This window comes from Columba livia, chromosome 2 (assembly GCF_036013475.1).
Source record: "Columba livia isolate bColLiv1 breed racing homer chromosome 2, bColLiv1.pat.W.v2, whole genome shotgun sequence".
NCBI classification, from domain to species: Eukaryota; Metazoa; Chordata; class Aves; order Columbiformes; family Columbidae; genus Columba; species Columba livia.
The window spans coordinates 88,734,334-88,760,205 of record NC_088603.1 but is presented as its reverse complement, the minus strand read 5'-3'; the positions used below and the strand labels follow the sequence as shown (position 1 = coordinate 88,760,205).

At 36.9% G+C, this 25,872-nt stretch overlaps 1 protein-coding gene across 1 annotated transcript in view; it reads right to left on the bottom strand.

Annotated features, from left to right (window-relative positions):
• Positions 1-25,872, bottom strand: part of ABCA13 (ATP binding cassette subfamily A member 13) — a 181,466-nt gene that overhangs the window by 134,000 nt on the left and 21,594 nt on the right. The window contains exons 10-22 of the mRNA XM_065053420.1: positions 25,295-25,497; positions 22,613-22,740; positions 19,247-19,341; positions 18,825-19,001; positions 18,221-18,426; positions 16,551-16,687; positions 14,628-14,745; positions 8,655-13,364; positions 7,466-7,572; positions 5,370-5,488; positions 3,877-4,049; positions 2,645-2,721; positions 1,981-2,102 (exon numbers count right to left, since the gene is read on the bottom strand). Of these exons, the coding sequence (XP_064909492.1) occupies positions 1,981-2,102; positions 2,645-2,721; positions 3,877-4,049; positions 5,370-5,488; positions 7,466-7,572; positions 8,655-13,364; positions 14,628-14,745; positions 16,551-16,687; positions 18,221-18,426; positions 18,825-19,001; positions 19,247-19,341; positions 22,613-22,740; positions 25,295-25,497 (6,372 nt within the window). The remainder of the gene's footprint in view (positions 1-1,980; positions 2,103-2,644; positions 2,722-3,876; positions 4,050-5,369; positions 5,489-7,465; positions 7,573-8,654; positions 13,365-14,627; positions 14,746-16,550; positions 16,688-18,220; positions 18,427-18,824; positions 19,002-19,246; positions 19,342-22,612; positions 22,741-25,294; positions 25,498-25,872) is intronic.

Sequence of the window (25,872 nt, the reverse complement as noted above, 5' to 3'; positions counted from 1 at the left end):
GAAATGCCTGAAAGAAAGCAAATGAGAGAAAGTCCAGAAAAATTACAAGTTTGGAGTCTGTAAGAGCCACAGCACAGTACTCAGGGCTCCATTGTACTCCTTAGGACAGCACCTGCCTGTACTGTCTCTATTGAAGGTACCTGTAGCTAGTAGCAGTACTCAGTGAGCAGGAGGATCCCCAAGAAAAATCAAATTAGGAGCTAAAGTTGGTCAGGATGTGCAATTTACCACTTTAGTTCATATGAATATTTCAATTTCCAACTTATTAATTTGACTTCTAGATTTTTATTCTGGAACAGAATTTTTCCTTTGTGATTCCAAAGGATTTACAATTTTTTGTGCATGTACAAGGAATAGAATATGAATATAAATGTAATTCTGCTAGTAGCATAAAACGATACTGATTTTGAGTTCTTTTTATGGAGAAAATTTGACTCTGTAATACAATTTTAAATGTATTTCCACATGCCCCATGTGAATATCACCACTTAGGTCCAGTTTTAACCCATTCAGCATTTTGTCCACTAGACTGAGTCCCTCTGAACTTTCCTTGCAGCTTTGTGAGTACCAGAGCTAATCCAAACTCCTGTGTTCAGTAAATGAATGTTTATAGGCTTCAGATTACTGGTTTTGAGCAGTTTCAGAACACTTATTCACATGGCAATGACCATGACCAGAGCATAATATCGTGGTAGAAATTAAGTGCAATAAGCACAAACAACTCACAGGTTACTCTTACCATTCCATTGGCAAGCACAGCAGTAGTATACAATCACAGAAATACAGGACTGCAGTGGGTCTGCAGCTGTCGTTAGGAGTATCAGACAGTGGCTATTGATACTATAAACATAATGGGCATGCCTAAATTATAGCTTTAAAAAGTACTTTTGTATCTTGCATAATCAGTTAAGAGACATAAGTTTTAATGCTCCAGTTGGCCTGGGGAGAGGATTTATGCACTTAAGTAAACAAAAAAATCTGTATAGATATACAAATGTGAAATGTGTATGTACATCTAAACTCTACATAAGACTTTGGCAAAAAAAAAAGGATTGAAAGTAATTTGAAAATTCAGTCAATTAGCATTATTGTTATCACAAAAGATCAAGGGTGCACTGAATCCCATTTAACAGAATCGCTTCCAGATGACTTCTCTCATTACCGTTTATGGGTATCAAAATAACAAGCTAACAATAAAGGCAGTCACACTGCCAAGGAAGCAGATGAACAAATCATCTTTAAGTAGGTATGATGGTCTTAACTGCCTTTTCAATAGCCACACTTTTCATGAACAAAACTTGCAACTGTTCCTGCAAGTGGAGCATCAGTGACACCCAGTGGCTGCTTGGTTAACCTGTTTAGTTTATACCAAACACCTCCAACCCTTTTCAGTCATAGAGAGAACCTGTAAGTTAGGTGGCATTTTTCGGTATATCTACTATTCACTGGTATGACAGGAAACAGAACCAATGGTAACACACACAGTCCTTCGCTCAGAAAACTTACACAATCAACCCTTTAGACAATATTCAGGAGTCAACAGATAAATAAAGTGGAGGTAAGGCAAGATACTGGTAAGACCATGTAAGAATAAAAAAAAAAAAAAAAGGAAGACAACTCCATACTGCAAGGACCACAGGTCAGGGGGGATGGGAATGAAAATTGTGTCTCCAGTAAGCCTCACCTTTTCTATAATATCAAGAGAGTAAAGTTCAAATTCTGTGTCAGCACAAGGGTATAAAGCACTGCTGAAAGTAATGAAGCAGTGTTATTTAGACAAGAAGACTAATGCTATGATAAATTGATCTCCTAATGTTTGACTTTATTATTTTGAAGTCCTAAATCTCACAAAATATTCCATGTAGACATGACAAGTGAAAATATAAGATTCCACACAAACAAGGTGGTTTGTTCTCTTTCAGCTGTCATGTCAGGCTACGGGTTGACCCATTAACATAGCATCTCTTTTCAATCCTTCACCTTTGAATGAGAGATACTGGCTTCCAAGATGGTACTGATAGTTTCTTCAGAAATATTAACAGAAGAACCAATGTCCAATCTCAATTGAGTAAGATTTTGCACACACTCTTTGACTTTCACATCTGGAAGAGAAGAAAGATAGTGCCAACAATACCGATTTGCTTAATTAAATTGCCCACAGACTGTATCCTTTTCATTAGATATATTCTTTGGGATGACAAAGGGCACAAAAACTTCATATCATGTAATTCACTTCTACTTCAAATGTAAAGGTCACTTGCCTGGCAGACTGAAGGGCTTGTGCATCTGTTTGCATTGCCTTATAACAACACAGGTTATCTCACAACCCTGTATTATGAGAACATCTGAAATAGCAAAGCAGCCTTTAGTCCTTAAAGATTTTATTTTTCCACTAACTTAAGTCCCCTCTGCTTTCTCATGAATCACTGCAACCTTTTGGACAGGCTTAGACAGGGTAAACTATGCTGTCCTGTGCCAACTCAAGTGCACGTATGTACACATGCGTACAATGAAAATATATTGCATTAAGTCAATGGTTTCCATAAACAGTATCCCTTTAAAGTCTGAAGAACAATGAAAAAATTATTGTCCTGCAAAATTATCAGCAGTGTCTTGTAAAAAAGGGAAGAAAACTGGAACCCACCATTCAAAAGATTAAAATCACTGAGAAAAGCTGTTGCTGGATTTTCTGACAACCGTAGCTCCAAATTTTCAGCCACCCTGAAATGATAGCCATAGTTCAACAAGTTATCAAAACTAAGTCATTGACTTTACTATGTAACAAGAGTAACACTAATAGTGAAGAAGCCACTAAATGAGGCAAAAGGATCACATTATGCTCAGTGTGCACACACTGTGCAAACAGTAAGCAACTCTATGGACCTTCTCATGCTGTATTTATGTGGTGCAGGGATCGTCATATTTCATGCCTAAATGAGATTGCAAATGTAGAGATCTTTCTGTAATGGGTAAGTGCTCTAGCAAACGGTTTATGGAGAAGCACAAGTCCAGCAATGTCTCACTTCCATGTTTCTTACTGAACATATATTTTTAAAACCTAGAGGTACAAAGCACTGCAGTTCAGGAGGAATAAAATCTAATTGTAATTTAAGTAATAAAGAGTATACACACATCAGATATTATTCACCATTCAAAAACTGGACATGATTCCATATGGTCCATAAGACTAGCATCTGAGCTCAAGTTCTTCTGCATTATGTAACAGAGACCCTTCAAACCCATTATGAAATAATCCAAAAGTCAAAACAGTATAGCAACAATTATAACAAGTGCCATTTCTGACTGAGAAGCAAGTTTGAAATACTCTGTAGTAGCAGTTTTATTCATTTACTTAAAATCTATTATTTTCCTCAAGGAAACAGCAAACATCTGAAATTATTTGGAGTTCAAGCCTGTCAGTTTACAAACATCATCCTCTATTTCTGACTATTTGAACCGCTGAACTGATCCAAATGCTTAAATTATTGCAAAAGACATGCAGCTGCTGATAGGATAAGGCCAGAGTAAAACAGTTTTAAATAAAAATCAAGATATCCAAATTTTGACCTAAAAGGTCATGGAAAATTGAAAATTTTCTTAGTTGTGATTCAAAGCATTCTCCTTGTGGAGGAGAAAAATCTGTTGCAAGGGTTCAACAAAAGTAAAAGGGCTTTGTGAAATATCCAGGATTTTGCTAAATTACTTAAATAATTTGTGCATTGTATCTGCTCAGTTTTCAGTTGAATGAACAAAGCCTAAAGAGACTTTGATAAACAGTATTTCTCCTGTAGTTACATAATGTAGAACACAAACATATGCACAAAATAACATCTCTAGCAAGAAACATTAGGAGTACCAAAATGTAAAATGTTTTACATTTGCAGTTGTCTCTGTATGTCCCCCAAGATGAGCGGACATTCACAGCTGCCCTTGCTGGTATTCTGCAAAGAGCTCAGGAAGTTCTCCAAAGTTTTGGAAAGTTTTTGGTTTATATATGCCATAGTTTCACAATCTGCCTTGTTGAAAGCAGGCCACATTCTTTCAATATCCTGCAAAACACGGTGATCACATGGTTAGCAAATCCATGAGATTATGTTATTGCTTGAAGTAGCACGTCTTGCAAACAGATGATGCATATTTTCAAATGAGAATGTGGGTAATACTATTTTACTGATTGTATTTATAACTGCAGCTAGGCTAAAGGTTTTCAAGAACCAAGGAATTTACAAAGATTTGAGTCTTAGAAACAACCAAACATATTTGTGAATTTGACCTAGTGTATCAAAGAGATTCATCCATTAACAGAAATGACAACATTTTCACTTGAAATTTAGTTTCAAAGTGAAATGAACTTTTTTATTATTTTTATTTTAGACTCACCATTTTTCTCTTTTTTCCAAAAAAAAATGTTCTAAACATCAGTTTCCATTCGGAAAACCAAAATATCTAGATAGTCATACCCAAAGGTTTTTTGGCATTATGCATTGTGTAATAGTCAGTTTCATATTTTCTCCTGATTATTCACATTTCTAATTTTGCAAGGGTGTTTTTTTTAATATATATTTGCATAAGTAGGTAAACAGAAGGGTGGAGACTACAGAAATGCATTTGTTCTGCAAAAGTCTACTTTGATACGAGTGATGCCTCTGACCTCTGTTTAACTTAAATCATTGTCTACCTGGACATTTTGCTGATATGAACAGCAAACTAGCAGAGCAGTTTCATAAAAATGAGGCAAAATCTGTAGTAAAAGCATGATGTCAGTATTTTGTCTGTGTGCATACATGTGTGCATTACCTAAAGGACTGCTTTCAACTCCGAATGAGTCTCTAAATGCCGAATGTTACTCTCTCCTGCTGGTAATTCCATGCACAGTTAAAGAAAAATAGATGGACCTCAACTGGTAACCACAGTTGCTCTTTTAGCTTGAATAACTCTGGCCAAGAAGTTTATTCGTATCTAGCTTGATTAAACAGCTGTTTCTGTGAAGATTTAAACATGTAAATGTAGTCTGATTCATGAAATTAGCAGTATCACAAAATTTAAAGGAATTAAAAATTGGCTGCTCTTTGGTATTGAATGGCAATTTAGTTTTTCTAGTTACAGTCACTCAAGTAATTTTAGTTCTATTTAAAGTTTCGAAGTTCACCAGTGTTAACTTAAGGAATTCCTTCTGGGTATCGCCATCAAAATCATTGTGGCTATACCCGTACAAACCTCAGCTTTGTATAATCACTGTGGAGACTCATCATTCAGGCAGTAGGAAAAAAAAAAAAAAAAAAAAAAAAGAAATTTCCATAAATTTCCATTAGGTTCCAAACTTTAACACATGTGTAAAAAACACTTGTAGGTGTGGAAACCATTCAGACCTGATAATGATCTTGAACCAGAGTAATTCCTTCAATGACAGAGAGGAGTAAGTGACTTGTTAATCCATCTTTACACTTTGTAACAACACAGAAAAGGTTGCCAGTGACAACTGGTTCTTCTGTAAGAGAAAATGTCCAGGCTTAATGGGTTAAAAAAAAAAAAAAAAAAGAAATAAATTACTGCAATCAGATGAAAAGATAACCAAATAATACAGGACAGGAAAGTTTTTGAAAGCAAAGAAAGTCTGATGTGTTAAGGCACTGAGGAATATTTCTGGCTAAATTTATTTATCATTGCAGAGGACAAGAAGGGCTCATTTGATTCAATTTTCATTACTCTTCTCCGCTACACTATCCCGATCAATAACAAGAACAGCAATACCTGCTACAGAACCAGAGAAGAAAATTTCATTTTTGCTCTTCATGAGCAAGAAGCATAACTTCGGGAAGCTCTGTAAATTAACCATATATACCTTCTCCTTGGGCAGACTCCCCTGACCCTATTTCCCTGTAGAGATATCAGGACATTACTAACCCTCCAGTGAGTGACTTTCAAACCCCAGCTGCACAGTGAGGGAAACAGCATTACATAGGCATTTTGCATATCTAGGAATAAAGAACCCATATGGGGTGTATTTATCACCGGATCACCTAATGAAGCAAGTCTCTACATCCAAGCTTGGAGCCTCCATATCCCTGGAAAAAAGCTCCATTCCCCTGTCTGTAGTGGGCTTGCACATGGGACAGCAGGGAAGGAGTTTGGCTTGACAGCTGACAACTGGTTTATGGAAGGATCAAGTTAGGTTTTTCCCCCATGTTTCCTTCCTTATGTTTGATTCATAAGTCAAGAAGGAAGAACAATAAACATTCACCACTGCTTCTAAAACAAGCAAACCTTGATCTTGCTCACAGAAGTAATACAATGCAACTCAGTTATGCAAACCAAGTCCAGCAGTTTTCAGCTTTTTTCATTAGGTTTCATAATGTTTTCTGTATTGAATGAAACATTCTGAAACCTCCCTGGTGACCAGAGTATTGAAATAAGAATGATAAATAATTTAGTAATCTCAGTTCTCACAATCAATAGACTGTTCTTTTGAGATCAAAGAAAGATCCCAGGTACCTGGCACACATTTTCAGTATCACTCATTCTGGACTCAACAATGTTACATTATTACTGTTTTACTCTTTGGGAACTACATCAGTCACAGAACAGTGGAGAAGATACTCAGAACTGGGTTGTGAATCACATCTTCTGTTTTCTTGGAAATGAAGTTGCCGTAAGACATTGGGAATCTTATGCCTTGCTCTAGAACGACATGTTAATGCTTCCTAATTGCTCTTTGCAAACAATTCTAGGCATAGTTTGGTCAAAATAGGAAGTTTGAAAAGAAAAGGCTTTGGTTTCCCCAAAAAAGGCATAATATGAAATTACATCCATAGATCAATACGGAGCCCTTCTTAAAGTGCTCATCTTGAGGGCCAACATGCAAGAAATAAAACAAGCCCAGCATATAAAAATTTGAACTATTTGTTGAAGGTGAAGCTATTCAGCTACAGTTAGCCACTCCAATGGCTCAACACGGCCAGAAGTGGGAGGTGCCACTTGCCGCATTTTTCCTTTCTGTCAGTGACATGCTGCCTTGTCCAACTCTGGCTCATCCAAAAAAACTTCTGTGACTTGACTCCGTTCACTATCTCAAAAGAAAAATACCTGATAAAAAAAGAAAAGACAGAACCCAAATGTGTATACAGTCTTCTGCTGGGTTTGTGAGTCAAATCAAAAAAAGGGATGAGTTCTGGTGTGTCAGAGTAAGTCCAGGAAGGGAAAGAGCAGAAAGCTAAAAATGAGAGAAGAGGAACTGCAAGACCTCCTGCTTTCACTGAGGTTTTTAATAAACATGACAACTTCAGAAAGAAATCATTCCTTTTTGCGATCTGCCTCGAATTTTTTTTCTGTGTCTCTGTTGGTTTAATTTCCAAGCACCAGTATACTTGCCTGCTTTGACATCACCCAAATTGACAAAAGGCTGCTCAGAGTAAAGCCTTAACATTACAGTACTAATACCCACACAGTTACTACTGTGGTAACCGACCTGAAAAGATTTTAAGAACATTCAAAATGGTAAACTGCAACTTCTGCAACAGTAGAACATCAGCAGGATGTAAATGTTTCTGAAGAATCTTGCAGACTTTAGATGCTCTGTAGTAAGATTAATAAAAAAGTATTATTTTCATAACAAGGGTACCACAGAAAATTTTAAACAAGTGACTATGCAGAGTTGCAATCTTCAATGGACCATATAAGGATTTCAGTACTAACAGTTATGTTTGTCTGAACTATTCCAAAATCAGAACATAATAATTCCATGGGGGTGGTGGGGGAGGGTAAGTTAATACAAACAGGTTTTTGTCATCAAGGTAGCAAGTCATGAGCTTTCTTAAGACCTTAGGACTGCTAGAAAGTACCTTAGCAAAATAAGCAAAACCATAATGGCTCTAGAAACACTGAGAACCCACAGCATATATTTTGAGTAACCATCTTGTGGGATTCACTCAATGAGTGTTACTTAAATGCAGCAACTCCAGTCTAGAAGTACTTCCATTAAAGAAGTTGTCAGCAAACATCTTACTGAAGCAGAGTTTCCTCTGCTGCTGGATTACATTTGATTTGAGTAATCTGGCAAAAATACCTGATCTTGATCTCAAGATTCCTTCAGAAAGTGTATTTGCTAAGCTGAACAATTTAACACTATAGACACAGCCCCAAAGGGGTCATCTTGATTGCCTAAGTTATCAGCAAATTTAAGTTAAAGACATTTCAAATCCAGTATATCCACATTTGGAAATAGAAAGGAGGAAAGAAAAAAATAAAAAACCTCACACCACAAAACATTAGTCCCAAGCATTCCTTAATATTTAGCTTTGTAGCCAAAATAACTGTTGTCCACCAGTAACTGTGGTTTCAGTGTTCAGACCTGCAAGGATTTTAAAACACTAGTATCTTCAAATATTTGGTTCTATAATAATTCCAAAGAAATCACTTTGAGTATCAACACAGATGACTAAACACATCAATAACCTGATGCACACAACATAATGTGATATCAAATATGGTTTTTCTGAACAATACAAGTTTATACAAGATACTGCTGTACTCAAAAGCACTAATCTGAAATGAAACACTAGTTAACTTAATAAAAGTTTTGATTGAGCTGTTTACAACAAAGACCCCTTCTGTCATTGCCAGCATACTGTCAAAATGGGTACATAGATATCACTCACCTCATTTCCGCCATTATATCCTTAGGCAAATCCTTTAATAAGAAGGTTATTTTGTTCCTGTCGTGTTCTGTGGTAGACTGAAATACCATTTGCAAGGTCTTTTGCATGATCTCCAGAGTTCTGTTTTGCGACTGAGTAGAAACTTCTCTATATTGTGAGTTATCAAAAAATGCATCAATGAAGTCAACTATCTGAAGCCCAATATTGTCTGTATGCAGAGCTTCTTCTATAGCAGAAAGATCAGCAATTATATGAAGGAGACTGTTTATCAAAACTGAACTAGCAGTATCAGTATTATTCATTTTTTCTCTGCTGAGATGACCATCACCAAAAAATATGCCAGAATAATCTTCCTTAGACTTTTTTTGGAATAGTTCCAGAAATTCAATGACATCTTTGACAACGAGCAGTAAATCACTTGACGAATTTTCATTAGCCATAAGGAGAATTAGAGCATGCATTATTTTAGAATAATTTTTGTTGTTACACTCACATAGAGAGCTGTTCACAATCTCTAGTATGTCTTCAAAACTTCTTAACATACCATCTACAGATGAAGTATTAAACTGCTGTATTAAAACATCAAGAGCCATTGAAGAGGACTGCCCAGTGGCTAACCTTAGTAATTTAAACTCTTGATCTATCACTGCAAGTAAGTGTCTAACATTAAAATTCACCAATAAATCTTCTATGCTTGTAACTACAGGAAACCAGTTCTTAAAGTTATCTGATATATTACTGTTTCCATTTAAAGCTGATAGTATCATAAGTATTGGGTAAGTCTGGTTTCCAACAGAAGACAGTGTCATTAAAGGCTGAATTGCAGAAAGAAAAGAATGGACAGCTACTGTATCCAGGAGTTCAGAAACTTCACTGGTCATATTCTTAATATTAGTAAGAACAGTCTTTGTAAGTGATGTTCTTGAATGTCTGCTCAAATTTAGACCACCATAAAGACCCACCAGCTGTTCAAGAACACCTTTGGCCATCTCCATTTCTGCCACTGGCATACTGCCCAGTGTTTCCAAGATTTGCAAAGCCACTTGACTCTTCGGTGTGGAAGAGCAGTTGATTGAGTATGTATTATTCTCCTGCAGTGGCACAGCATAGAGAGAGAGCTCATTCCAAAAATCTAGCAGCTCTTTGAGAACTGAGCCATTCACATGATGGAGCTCAGAAAACTTCAAAAGAATAGAGTTCCATTCTTTGATCTGATTAAAAAAGCAAGTCAGATTATGAGTGATATCCATCTGAAAGTCTTCCATAGTGCATGAGGAACTGTCCTCCAGAGTGATAAGCTTGAGCTCCTTAATGAACTTGATGACCGCACTGTAACTAAGAGTAGAATTGCTATGCACAAAGTCACAGGGTTTAAAAGCGGGATCACTTTGCGGTGTTGCTGTTGTGAGAGTCCAGCAGAATGCTTCAGAAAAACAAATTGAGACCTCTGCAGATTCATTAGACATATCTGACAGTGTCTCCAGTAACATTAGAAGACTTTCTACTTGATTGGAAAACTCCTCTTCAGTAAACACTGGCATTTTTTCTTCCTGAGTCAGTGCAAAAGCATACACTTCAGTTAGTGCTTCTGTGATGTTTTCACGAGCTAATCTTTCTGTAAGGCTGATCACATCAAAGAGGAGATGGACCATCTCTTCTACATCATAGAGTTCATCTTGTTCAAAAAGTCGTGTTATTAGCCATAAGCCAGTCAGGTTCCAACTGCACAAATTGTTCTCAAATGCATCCCACCAGTCTGCTAACATTCGTAACTCAGAGTTTTCAGTATACAAAGGTTTGATATTTGTAAAGAAGTTATCTAGGCTCCTCTGGACTTGTTTGAACTGGCTTATCAAGAACTCAACATCCATGTTCCTCATATTTTGTACCAGGGCTACCATATGATTTAGAAACTCTTTATCGTCTCTAAACAGAAATGCAGTAATATTAGAAGACTTGAAAATTTCAAGTGCTTTCCTTACCAGTTCAAAATTCAGAGCTGCTGTTTCTATCAGTTTCTGGAGAATTTTTTTTTGTTCATCTGGCAAGTTTGAGTCAAGTTTACTAATCACATCTCGAAAGAACTCCATCAACAAACTGGTATTTTCCCCATTCATGAAAGGTTTGATCTCAGTATCCAAATGAGAGGAGATGTTTTCTTGGATTTCAAAAGTTTTATTTTTCAGAAGAGTTTGAATTTCTGTCAAAAGTTCTAATGATGAAAGACGATCATGGTGAAAAGGATTAAGAAACATCCTGGACGTGCTGTTAAATCGATGGTGTGACTGACTAAAATGGGTCTTATTTGGTGTATACTGCAAGTGCTCCAGTAAATCATTGACAAGAATTTGTATTTGCCTTCCAGAGTTATTTAAAAATGTAAAAATAAATTCAAGCACACTAATGTTATCTTTTACATAAAATTCAGGTAGAATAGATTTTAAAGTTTTTGCTATAATATTGAAATAAACATTTGCACAAATCACATCATAACCAATTGGGGAACATTCAGGAAGTATCAAATTAAAAATCAAATTAACGAAGTCCACCACGCTCATTAGTTTAGCATCTGTCTCCATGTTTCCCAGAGATTTCAGCAGAAATAAAATATGCTTTGCACTTTCAAGATGGGAAGGTGACTTGTATTTTTCACTGAGATTACTTAATCTACCTATCCATCTGTTACAAGCCTCTGCTTCATCCAGTGCACTATGAAAGTTTAGAAAGTAATTAAGATGAGATGAAATATTTGTTTGTGAATGGCTTATGTCTTTCAGAGTATTGTCCAAAATAAGTTGGGTAATATTCTGGAAAATGCTGATACAAACCATGTATTTGCCTTCAGGTACACTTTTTAAAAAAGCAGTTACATCTTTTATCTCAGTGATAATAAATCCAAGTTCCTTTTGGGAGAGCTTAAGAATAGTAGAAAGGGAATTTCCAATGGAAAATTCACTAGTACCCCTATCTTCTCCCTTGGATCCTCCTGAGATTAAAGTATCAAGCCAAGAATTCAAAAACTCTTTATTGGCAACCTTCAGCATAGATTTTTGTAATTCAGTTATCATGACTTCCATAATTTCTAACACACTTTCTAAATTTTTACCTTTAAGTGAGCTTGTGACATCAACTCCATTGTTAAATACACTTTGAAGATTAGCAAGGAAATCTTCAAAATCTTTCCAGTCATTTAAATCATCACCTCCTTCAAATATTATTTTTAATAAATTCATTGCTGCTCTTGTAGCTTCAGCAATACCCATAGCTGTATTATTGCAGAGTTGGATATGAGTTGCATTCAAAAGACTTTCAGAGAGATTTGCCAAATCACTTCTTAGACAGACAAAAAAGGTTGAATTCAAATTTAAGATTTTGGATGCTTCTTCAAAAATCTCTGCCCAGGTTTGAAGCCATGTAAAAGTGCAGTGCAAAGCATAAGGCACACTTACCTTATCTCCCAAGTCTGTTATATTAGACAGAACACTGTCCAATGGAAGCAGAAATAAGTTGTAAACTTCTGATGAATCATCTACAGAACTAATGTTTGACAGATAAAAATCAATGCACCCATTATTAACCAGGCATTCTGAGGAGATACCAAGAAACTGTTCCAAATAGCAAAAGGCCTCTGTTTGGAGCTCTTCATCTATAAACAAAGTTCTAAGGCTGGTCAGAGTGTTATAAACAACTTGCATCTCTTTTGTTCCTTTATGTGCAAGAGACTGGGCCTGAAATTCTGTGTAGTTGTAAATGATTGGTAATTTTTCACAGAGAGACTTAGTGGTGAAGTTCCAGAGAAGATCAAAAGTTTCAGACAGAAAACCAAAAACTTGCTCCTTATCTTGGAAATTATGCCATACTTGAAAAGATGAAATCTCTTTTGAAGCCTCATAAAGAAACGTTAACAGAGTGCTATTGCTCGCAATATTTAAGAGCAGATCATCATTCTGATACAGAGAGAAAAGTAACGGAACAAGAGAGGCCACAGTAGTACTGTTTAATTTTTGGATGTTTTTGAAGAAATTGTGCACAATTTCCCCTAATTCTTGCACTTTATAGAATAAAGTTTCATTTGAGAGTAATAAAGAAGAGGCATTACTGACTCCATGAGTTGTGCTGAAAGACACATTGACATGATCATCAGTCACGGGTCCAACCCCATGGAGGTTCCTGAGGAAGTTTTCACTTAAGTGTTTTAGATGGATCAAATCATTATTTAACTCTGGCAAATCAGCCAGGATATTTTGGAGCAATAGCATACTTCTATTAAGGATTTTATTTTCTGTAACAGAAGATAAAATTCTATATAAGGTCTGCAGTACCTTGTCCTCTTCCACTTGACTCAAATGAGAGAGCCTAGAATTAAGTTCATAGAATACAATTTTTACTATATGCCAGAAAACGTCTGTCTCTTCTTTCATCCTTAATCTCTGACGAGGCTGGAAATTTTTTTGTAGCTCATTATGGAGTTCAGAAACTGCAAATGAGAAATTGGTGTCAAATTCCTTCCCCCCAGCAAATTTTTTCACAAATATAATTGTGTTATTCAATATATTTTTGATTAGAGACTGGTTTGAAGAAGCTGAGAAATCAAGCATTATAATTTCTTCTATGACTTTTAGAAGATGAAAAATATGATCCATTTCCTTTTCACCAGAAATCCATAAGTTTTCATCATTCTTCAAAAACTCTCTGAAATATGTCAAAATCCTGAAAAAATGAAGCATGAGAGGTTTTAAGTTAGTTACCTAGATGGCAGACAAGAATTGGCTAACTATATATTTTATAATTTTATAATATGGTTCTATTTACTTAAAGAAATGTCAAATATTATTTAAATAATAGTCACAAATTAATCAGCACAAGACCTGAAATAACACAAGTGATAATCACTTAGGCTTTCACAAATGTGACAAAACTCACTGAAAACTCACAGCTACATTCAAATTAAAACCCGAATGTAGGCAGCTAGGTTAAATATATGTGCATTTATCAGTAATTATAATCAGGCTTGTAAGCCACAAAGAGTCAAACACCTTTAATTTAAGTACATTACTTTTTCAGCTGCTGAAAAGAGCAAAGCTTTTATGCTCCAAAGACTCATTCTTTTACATTATAGAAAGCATAAAAAAAATGACCAAAACCTCTAATTCTCTGTGAATTTTGAAGATTTTTTTTTTATTATTTGAAAATCCAAACCGGGAGTTCTTTGCTTCTAGAGCCCATTTTAATCAAGCTGCTAAAGGCTCTGTCAAGTTCTGACTGAATGAAAAGCATGGCATAACCTGTTTAACACTGGAGGAAATATTCAAATTGTGCCATTTACAAAATTCTGATTCTTCATCTTTCATTGCATTGATAGTGCTTATTTTCATTTGCTAAGTTTTAACTAAGTTTAAGGGATTGATTTAGCAGAGGTCTAAGTAGCAGTATAATTAGAAATAAAGTTCAAAGGCTAGAAATGTAACTTATATACTGTTCTTATCTATTAACAGCTACAACCACCAGCATAGCACAGCAAATAGTTCATAGCAGTGGCAGCATTTGATAATTAGTCCAAAGTTGTTTGATAAGAGATATTTTTTTTTCTTTTTTTTAAACAGAGTGATTATTACATGTTTTCTGTTTCACTGTTCATCTAGACATTAGCAAAGCTATAATGCAGGTAACTTAGTGACAAGAAGCCCTTGTAATAATACATTGGAACCATCAGGAGTCTACCACTTTGGTTACTACTGATAATATACCAGAAATTGAGATGTTCTTTAATGCTTCTGAATGACAGCAACAAAGACATATCTTTCTTTGTAGGATTCTATTCCTTTCCAGTAATACTGGAAAAACAACAGGTATTTGGTGAAAAGAAGCAGGGCATTTATGTTCAAGAATTAAAAAATTCCAAAGTGGAGGTGGAATAAAGGATTTCTGGAAAATGGTTAAACAAAGAAATTATGCTGACTAGTTCAACCTTACCGTGCCCAGGAAACAACTGAGGAATAATCTTGTAGGTCTTGTAGAAATGCTAAATAATGACCTAGGATGGTCTCAAAACTAAGTTTTTTTCTAGAACACAGAGATGCTTCTGAACTATCTGTAGAGGAAAAAAAAAAAAAAATCAACATCAAGAGGCAGATTAAAAAAAGGTTTATGAACCCATGCATGAACAACTTGCTCAGTTCCCACTGAAACAACCTGAATAAGTCCTATCAGATTTCATAGAGCATGAATGTGTGCAGAAGGAGAAATATATTACGTACATTTTAAAAGAAGTAAACATGCATTTTTTATTGAAGTGTTTGATGTTATTTCTACTGAATGATTTAAAGGAATGAAATGTACAATCAATAAATATCAGCTATACATAAGGCACACCTGTATTTTACTTACAGAATTCCTTACAGAAAAAAAAAAGAAAAATGGAAGAGAGCTTTTGAATTATACATGAACCGCACAACGAGTTCAAATAAGATTAGTGTTATACTAGAGCTCACTTAGTTCTGTACTCAGCACCAAAATGAACTTTAATATTTCTTCTTCTTTGGAATTTCAGTAAAGAGAAAGCAGTTCTGTGAAATTCACTATTACTCCCCAGATAACTGAAATATCTGGAACTGTAATAGATTACAAAGCCTGTAGAGTCAATTTGTATTTCAACAGTTCGTTTCCAAAACACAATCCTTTGATTAAAAAGTACTGCTTATTTTTGCACACATTCCATTGTTGCCCACTTACTGATGAGGTATTCAACACACTTCTGATTAGCTCAACAGAGAAAAAGAACAGAGGAAAAAAAAATAAAAGTGTGTTCTGAAAAACAGATCTTTAGCAAGAACAAGATCCGTCACAGGTTCCAAGAACTAGATTTAAATTAAAAAAAAAAAAAAAAATTCATCAATAACCTCAGTCCTTCAGAACCTGGAAATACAAGTACACAAGTGGTCAAAACCAGAAGAATTTGGAGCATGGTGAGAATACTCAAAGGAAACAAATAGGTGATATTAGACAAGGTAATTTTTAAGAGTTGTTTGGTTCGGGCATATTGCACCCTGATTTCACAGAATCACAGAATGGTTTGGGTTGGAAGGGGCCTCTGGAGATCATCTAGTCCAACCCACCTGCTAAAGCAGGTTCACCCAGAGCAGATCGCACAGGAATGTGTCCAGGTGGGTTATGAATGTCTCCAGAGAAGGAGACTCCACAGCCTCTCTGGGCAGCCTGTTCAGTGCTCTGTCACCCTCAAAGTAAAGAAGTTTCTCCTCATATTCAGAAGGAACCTTTGTAGCTCCACTAAAACATTGAGAACAGTAATGCAAATATTTACTGAGAAAGAGTTCTGAAATGGAAGATCTCCCATTCCTCAGCACAAATCTCAGACATGTCAAAGTTTTCTCCGTATAATAACAAAACTAGTGCATTCCAAGAAAGCTAACATCAGATGGCTCAGGACATCCAGAATATCGCAGGACAACTGAGATGAAGGAAGTCAAGCATTAAGTCCCTGCTTAATATGAAACAATCCTAGAAATGCCTCTACTGGGTGACCAGCTAGTCTGGTCTCTCATTTATATCCTAGACTTAAGAAACCTTCCTGACAGAATACTATGGCAAAAATAAAGAGTCCAACTCAGTTCGACTGGTTGGAATTTTACCAGTAGAAATAGTTGACCCAAAAATTTTCCAGCTGACACTAAAAATCACATCTATTTACTGGGGTCAGTCTCTGTATATGTTAAGTTTTCATCAGTAACGATTCAGTCAGCTGGTGAATCCTAAGGCTGACGCAAAGACAGAGATGTAAAAATCATCACCTTTTCCCTTTCCAAGGAATTATGGACTCTAAACCAAACAGGAAACGATTAGAACAAAGCTTGTGCTGTGCAGTAGCTGTTTCCTCACCTGATTGACCTCCTGAGCCTGCTTCCTCGTTCATGTATTGAGCTACTTCGCACATCCAACTAACAAAAGTTGTTAAATCCTTCCAGTATGGGTTTCCCTCAAAAGCAAAGAAAACTTCTTCAAGTGTATTATTAATTCTGAAATGGCACAGAAAACAAGACTACCATGATTAAACCAGTGATTTCATTCGAAGTCAAATTACCTTGTGAACATGTGCTGTTCCTCTGTAAATCTCTAGCTAAATTCTATTGCTACATTATGCATACAGATAGTCCTATTGACTTAAGTAAGAACTGAGGCAGGCAGTGAAAGAAAACAGCAGCATAGCTATAACATCACTCTAAGAACAACTAGAATTTACTACACAGGTTTGTCAGCAGAAAAAAAAAAAAAAAGAAAACAAGAAAAAGAATAGTGGTTTGGTTCAAAAAGTAGCATTTTAAAACTGAAAAAAATAACAAGAAATACTTCTTTTTCTCCTGAAATACACATTTGCATTGAAAAAATCATTGCTTTATCCCTGAAGCACAAACAAAAGAACAACAAAACACCTCACCTAAAAATAACACTGAGCTTTCTTGCTCCTCAGTGTTACTTAAACGCAAGCCTCTATTCCCAGGGGCCTTTTAGCTCTACCAGTGGTTTTGATGCTCAAAAAAGGAAATGTAATCACCAGTCCTTCTGGTGATTTCATAGTCATTTAGAAATATGGAGGAAGGGAAGGCAATCAACCATTGACCAACAGCAAAAGAGACAGAAAAAAGGACACACATTTTCTAGTGCCTAAGATGTTATTAATATTTGTGGATTTAATCCCTTCCGCCAATGCAGCTTGTAGAATTTCTGACAGATTCTTGAATGCTTAGAACTAACAGTTTTACTGCTTTAATAACAAACTCTTCTGTCAAGTTTCTCATATGCATAAGTAGATAGTTATCTTCTATAGAGTTTTAAGTTTGTGACCTAGGACATCTGTCCAGTATAAATGCAACTTCACATTAAATGCTGTTGGCTTATGGTTTACATTGCCAAGCAAGAATAATAAAAACGTATCCCATTTCAAAGCACTTAAGTGATATACAGACTTGACTCTAATATACTCTGATTTAACATCTTCAAAACTTGAAATCAGTAGAATTACAGTCTTTGCAAATTACAATCATCTTAAAAAGATTAATAGTTTTTCTGTCCAAATAAAGGAACGATGACCACTTGATGTGTTCAGAAAGCAACATGAGGCCACAATACCCCTCCTAGTGCACTTTCTAACTCCTCTCTCTTTAACATTTTCCTGCATCTCCCAAAAGTCTTTCAGTTCCCAAGCACCCTGAGCAGCACAGTGCCAGAAAGGTGTGTACCAGGAAGCAGGCTGTAGATGTTTGGATATGAGAAGATAAAAAGGGAGAATAGGCTTTCAGAGTCCTAGACACCTGCCTAATATCAACCTATTTCCTGCCCTCCCCCACTAATACTACTACTATTGGAAAATATATATATATTAAAAAAAAAAAAAAAAAAATATCAACCTTTTCCTTCCTGTTTGTGCTTATAGAAAATTGTTAACACTGGGTGGTAACCTTTTTATCTATTAAGTTCCTGGTTATAATACCTTAAACCACATTGGTACCAGTCAGGATCATTACATATTAAAAGGTATATAAGATACATACAGTGAGAAGAGAAGCTGTTCCTGACAAGAGCTGAAATGGATATCCTCCTCAGATGGTGCCTCTGTGCTCAGCGATTGATTAATTTCACAATAATAAGCATAATTTTTTGTTAGCCGTTCTTCTATTTCTTGCCATCCCAAATAATCCTCCATTATTGAATCTGGCAGGCTCTGTCGTCCCTGAGTTACTTTCTGCAGAAGCAGGATCTTTGGCATTAAAGAAAGCAATATTTGAAACCAGTAATATGGAAACTCACTTGAGACTTTGGCCCTGCTTCTTAGATTTGCAATACAGCTGATATTGAAATCCAACATAAGATGGATTAAATGAGCAGTCTTTCAAACCACCTCATTTTTTTCTGGAAGACACAGCTCCTTAGTATGTATAAAATGTCATATCCACCCAAGAGACTCTGCAGGACCACTTGTGCCTTGTCCCCAAGCACATTTTAATCAGTTTAAACAATCAGCTGCCCTCCACTTATTAATAGCAAACACTAAGTAAGTAGTAAGCTACAACCCCTGCTAATTTATTTAGTTTTGTAATAGTAATATAAGTAAGGTACTGCAAGCTTTAAACATGAAAAGAATTCAGAAATACTTACAGATTCATTTAGTGACTGGACCTGGTTACTTAGCTTGAACATCACCTCTGAACCATTGCCAGGGCACACATATATTGCTAAAATGTCAATGTCATCTGAGCCCTGTGGAAGTCTCAGGGTCTTCTCAAACATTTTAAGCACATCATTGCATATATAGGAAGCACTGCTCATCAACATCTAAAATTTAATTAATATACTGTCATTTTTAAAATGAACTCAGAGTGAAGGATCAGATTTAATTCATACTTCAAACGAATCCTCAATATGAAATGTCAAAAGACAAAAAAGTACAAAGTAAAGAGGGACCAAAATGCTGCTGAATAAAAAGTGAAATACTCTACTTAGGAAATACTTTATATTGCCCAAAATAAGCCTCTACAGTTTTATGCAAATTCATATACAAACATTAAATAACAACATACCTGTTTTATCTCCACAAAAAGCTTTCTGATGTCTAGATGAATTAATCCATCTCTTTGGGCGAAGGGAATAAGCTTTCCCAGGCTATACAAAGCTTCTGTAAGACATTTCCCCCACACCCCCCGTAGAAAAATATATTTAATCTACAGAATAATTCAAGGACAGTATAGTAGGCAGCATTCTTTTGGGAAAGAAAACTGTGCATGATACGGTTAAAAAATACAGTAGGCATAAATGTTCCACTTTGGCTTATGCAACATCCCTGCCCAAAGCACTTTCATTTTGCACAAAATATGTACACAGTTGCACTCTGCATTCCTGAGGAGCAAAGACTGCTTTCTTCCTCCACCCCCACTGAAAAAGGCTCATCAAGACAAGGCAGAAAGAAGAAACCAATTTTCTTACACCTGCAAAAGCATGATGCTTTTGCAGTTATATCAGAATAGCTCCTATGACTTCTGTGAGGATTCACGATTTTCAGGAAAGGAAAATGAGGTCGTGTGTGGGCTTCTAGCTATAAACGCTGTAAATAAACTTGGACTCTTTCCATAGGTAGCTGTTGATTTAGCCAGTAATTTTTTCTGAGATATGGAGAGGTAGTTTAATTACTTAAGGTCCAAAGCAAAACTAACCTCTCTGCTCTCAAATAAAAGACAACCACAGAAATGTTACCAGGTCATGTCAGGGAGTTGCCAAATCCAGTAGCCCTACTGAAGTGAGGTTGCCATAGCTCCATGGGCCCAGGTCCAGCTGGCAGCAAGGCTGGGCTGGTAGGTACACAACCCAACATGCACATAGTAAATGCACATGGCTGGCAACACATGCAGTACTCATACACACACAAACAGCACCAAGGACTTCATTCCATTTCCCTCCCTGGTTGGTCAGGATGGTCTGTTCCAGGGAATACATATGTGTATATATACATAATGTGGATCCCACCCAGCAGCTATGCTCAGACACCCAGTCTGCCCAGCATCTGCACCCAAATCCCAGCCTCCCCCCCCGAGCTGCTGGCACTTGGGCATTTGAACCCTCAAGGCTGCAGCCCCACTCCAGCTTCTGATCCAGGTGTGCTTGCACACACAGTGGATCCTTGCAATAAGTGCTCTTAGACACTCAGTCCATCTAGCAGCTCTTCCTGTTCCCTCAGCCCTCCCCAGCTGCCTTGTACATAGGAGGTACACAAACAGGTCTCTCAGTTGTCACCCAGACCCCACAGTTTCTCTGGTGGTGTCCTGGAGCTCCTGGTTCTTCCAATAGTTGACTGTTCCTCACTGTCAGAGAAGTGCACACCCAGGCCACCTCACCCACGCTGCAGCTATCCCAGCCTGATATTCACTAGCAATCATGCACTAATAAGCTGACCCTCCATCACTCCAGTTTCTGACACCATAGACACACAGGTCACACACCAATTTTTGGCTCTTGATTTCACTCACTCCAATCCATCCAGTTGTTGCTATGGGCCCCTGTACATACCGCTGTCTGACCACAGTTGCTGCACACAGCCCCCCATACACACTCTTGTACATAGAATAAAGAATCTTCACGCAGGAAAATAACTAGAAATGGAGTTTAGTGAGAAGGCCGGACAGCCCACAATGGTCAGATGCAGGGCATGGCCAGTAAAAAGCATATTGAACAGCCCTTTTCATCACCTTATTTCTATTTTATTCTCGTGCTTGTTCCTCCCCAAACCACCTAGATCACTTCCTTTCCCTGCCTTTGATTCCTCTTCCAAACCTTCCATTCTAAGTCTTGTGCAATCCCAAAATGCTCTTTCCATGCGTCCTGTAATGAGCTTTATACCCTTAGCACAGGGGTGTCAAACTCATTCTCACCCGGGGCCACCTCAGCCTCCCGGCTGCCTTCAAAGGGCTGAATGTCATTTTAGGGCTGTACATTTATACAGTCTTAATATTATATTTGGCCCTTTGAAGGCAACCGGGAGGCTGAGGTGGCCCCGGTGAGAATGAGTTTGACACCCCTGCCATAGGTGGTAATCCAGCCCTAAGGGATCCGTGACAGGGTACCATTTGGGTTCCCCCACTTGCCACTGTTCCTCTGTACTCCTTTGTGTGGATGGAGATGAGCATTTTACCACATAAGGTGACAGAGCAGATGCCCAGCTGTAGTAAATCAGTATAACTCCACTGTCACGAAGCAAGGTATACTGGTATACAGTACACAGGCAAAACTGTGTAGCATGCTTCAAATCAATCCATCCTAAAAAGGAGACTATCGAAACTATCCTGAAGTTTCAGAGGTGTCTGGCAAATTTGGGCACACAAGTAAATTCAGGACAAAATTTGTGCTTTTAATATATTGTTCTTTAAAGTCATACGCAAATATCAAGTAATTTAAAACTATCAGTTTCCCCAAAAGGACCACAGTGTTATTCACATACTTAATTACAACTGAGTAGTACAAGTGTTCTTCCTATATATATCCACATTATAGTATTGCAGGTCTCCAGTAAAAGGTTTCACAGAAATATATCTTGTCCCTTTTCCTTCTTTTTTTTTTCTTTAGATCCTGCTCTGTGTGGACCTTATAATATGATGATATTGCTGACCAACTCCTGGGTATCATGGTGCTGAGTCATAACACACTGTAAAATATTATAATGTATTCCAAATCTGAAAATCACAATTGCTGAACAGACATGTTTACAAGAACTTCATGGGAGTTAGTTCACCTTATTCAGTCAAACTGCTGAAAACAGATCCAATTATCTAACTTTTTGTAAAATACACCTCCACTGACCCTGAGTTCTTCAACGCTGTCCCCTCTGCTCTGCAAATGACATCTTCCACTTCCTTCACCATCAGCCTGGCTTTGTGTCCAAAAGCATAGCCTCCAGAGAAAGAAGCACCCTGTCTCTGTGCTTCACAGTCCTCAATCAAATCCTTACTTAAAGAGACCAGAAAATCCATATATCCAGCTCAGCATTTTGCATCATTTGCGATGAGCAGCCAGAAAAGTCAAGCTGCATCTAAATCTAAACCCAAGACTACTTGTTGACATATACATGACTGATAGTGTCAGAAACTTCTCAGGCATTTATATTAAACAGGCTCTTCTTCTTGAGTCAGATCTTTAACCAACAGCTGCATCAGCACAGCATACATTATCATACAGTATGCCTACGAAAATCCTGATAAGAAGTGAAAACAGGTATTATCTCGTGTTCTATCATTAAGGCAAACAAAATTTTAGGAATTCAAAAGCTGCTGTAAATATCTAAGTGTGACATGTATTACAGAGCCCAAGTGCCTTCCTAGAGGTAGAATGTTATCCATTTCCCATGTTATTCATGGAAGTAATTTGAGTGCTAGTTACGAGTAACCACCGTGCAGCTTTACCTTCAGTGAAGTATAAATACTGTGCTATCACGTTCCTTACAGCTCCATCTACCAGAAGCAATCTCTTTGTAACAGGCCACTGAGGTACACCCTGAAGTACAGACTGCATTGTCTCCAGGTGAAGGATTCTGCAATCAAAAGAGGTAGATCACAGAAACACTGTGTACTACAAACAAAAAAAATAAAGTTGCTGAAAAATTATGGGATTTTTGTTGTTGTTGTGCAGTCACTATATCATCTACTTTTAAGTTTCTTAAAACAGCAGCAGTATAGCAGGTTACTCTTATAAAAATAACTAAATTCAAAAATGTACTACTAAATTATTGAACAATTTGCCTGCAGTCTCTCGCTTAAAAGTAGGTAATGGATTTTATACAAACCTTGCAAACTAAAGAAACAACAGCAAAAACAAAACAAAGAAACCCTCTGACTCTCAGCATTCACTGATCAGTCTCCTAGGTGAGAAGCACAACTTATTTTCATGGACAAGTCTACTTTTCTTCAGACTAATTTACCTGAAGGCCAAAACCATGAAAGTTAGAGAAGATTTGCACACAAAATCATCTCCTTTCCACCCCTTTGAAGGAAAAAGAAAAAAAAAAATAAAAAAGGAAAATTTTCCTATGAAAAAGTTCATTTTCTATCAAACCACTTACTGCACCAAAACAAATGCTTCTGCACACTTAAAGGAGGGAAAATGAGGTAGTGGTTGCTATTCCACTAGCAACTGTTAGCTTAAACATACCAGTTATACAGCTGTTTATAATCCCATATCAGTTCATTTACTTAGGAAAACTGTGTGTATGTCCCTGTTCCAAACATATTTGTTTGGAAATGGAAAAAGGCCTGCATCCATTTTATAAATTAATTAAAACAGTGACAAATCCAGAACCAAAGACATTGCCTGATCACTTTCCACTTGGGGCTGTGCTGTATTAAAGCACTTTGTGTCTTTCAGATTTATCCTTAGGTGTTGATTTGTATAGTGTGGAATGGAGGACATTTTAACAAGTAGAGATATTACAAGCAACATCAAATTGAGGCCAATGTCATAACTCCCAGAAGCAAAGCAAGTCATCCAATATGCAGTTAGAAAGAAGTATCAGTTCCTATGCTCTGCCATAGACTTTTGATGGTGCTCTGTCAAATCTGACCTACATTAACTCCCTGTATCGACAACTTTAAAGTCCTGTGTAGAACCTTCCAGATCACAGAATCATAGAATCATTTCAGTTGGAAGAGACCCTCAGGATCATCAAGTCCAACCATAACCTAACCCAACTCTAGCACTAAACCATGTCCCTAAGAACCTCATCTAAACACCTTTTAAACGCCTTCAGGGACAGGGACTCCACCTCTTCCCTGGGCAGCCTATTCAATGCTTTAAGACCCTTTCCATCAATAATTTTTTCCTAATATCAAATCTGAATCTCCCCTGGCGCAACTTGAGGCCATTTCCTCTTGTCTTATCACTTGCTACTTGGGAGAAGAGACCAACACCCTCCACGCTACAACCTCTTTTCAGGTAGTTGTAGACAGTGATAAGGTCTCCCCTCAGCCTCCTTTTCTCCAGGCTAAACAGCCCCAGTTCCCTCAGCTGCTGCTCATCAGACTTATGCTCCAGACCCCTCACCAGCTTCATCACCTCTGCACTCTCTCCAGTACCTCAATGTTCTTCTTATGATGATGAACCCCAAAATCATTTATAGAGATCATTTGTAAAAAGTCTTTTTTTTTTTTTTTGATAGGGATACAGTGCTCGTAAACCAATTTATTTTGCATAAATTACCCAAAACAGTTGTCTTATTTTTATTTTAAAACAAAAACTGTATATCAGAATACCTGAAACTAAAGCACAGCCAATCTTTACAAGCTTGCGGTTGCACTTGTCCTGAAATGGGAATTGAAGGTGTTTCCCAAGTTGCAACAGAATAGATTTCTACTAGAGTAGTGACCAACTGCTTTGGACTGCTTTAACAAATTTCATCATACTGAATAAGTGCAGAACTTATAGCCATGTCTTCATATAAACTGCTTACGTTTGCATTAAGTGATAAGCCAAATGCGGAACTTGAAACTCTAAGAAAAGTTCAAAACATTAAAAGAATTCTTAGCCCCAGAGTGTCCTAGATAAGAATGGAAACTACATCTGTATATAAACACACAGCATTACATTGTAATTCTGTTCTGCATAGCAGGCTTCTGTTCCAAGGTCTCCTGCACAAACTAACATGAGTATGACTCCTACAACAAAAATCCAAAATATTTCAAAGGCCCTGAACTTGCTGTTCATGAGTAGATTGATCCTATAACATACATCCATGAGAAGCATTACTGTGTCACAGTAACTACTGGGAATTAGACTTTGCAGAACAAGATAAAGAATCCAGGTCCTAGTTCAAAATGCTTAATTATACACAGCTGCTGATTCCTATGAGTCCTGATCATGTACTCGGGTTCTCTATGTAACCTGTAAGTAGCTATACGCTGAATCAGAGATTTAATTTCTTTTTCAGAACGTATAAGCATCAGCACAATTATTTGACTGTATATGAGGTTTTAAATTACAGAATAAAAAATAAAACCACAAAACAGACAAAAATCAGAAATCAATTAAACGTAATGTGAAAATATTCAAGTTGATCTGAAATTCATAAGATGAGTTGCAGAAGGATAACTTACAGATCATGAGATGCAGTATATCCTCCTGAAAAGTAGGCATCTGATTTCTCATTCCGTTGCTGAATCAGAGTATTTATCTCTGAAAAAAGTTTCCCAGCTTCCCTGTCATCTAGGAACTGAGACATTAAATCAGCTATGTTTCCTTCAAGTTCCAAAAGGAGTTTCTGAGAGAGCCTGCTGCTGCTGAACCATTGCTCTAATACCTAGCAAATTGAATGCAAAATAGAAGGTACCTTATTAGAGAATCAAAGTTTTCTTATTTAGACAACACACAAAATTTGCATGTTTTTCAGAAAAATAAACAAACAAACAAACAAACAAACAATGATAGCAAAATTTCTGCCTAACACTGTGTTCAGACTCTGAAATGACTGGCCTCACAAAGGTTGATTTTCAATACAGTTTGGACTGATCTGCAAGTTTGCAATATAACGTTACAACACACAGAGAACATCCTATGCTCTACTGTTCTTGCCCAAAGACCCAGGAATGGTAAAAAGGTGGCCTGAGACTGAACCCAACCAAGAGAAGACCTTCATAGTCAATTACTCAGGCTTGTTTTCCCTTACAAAATATCT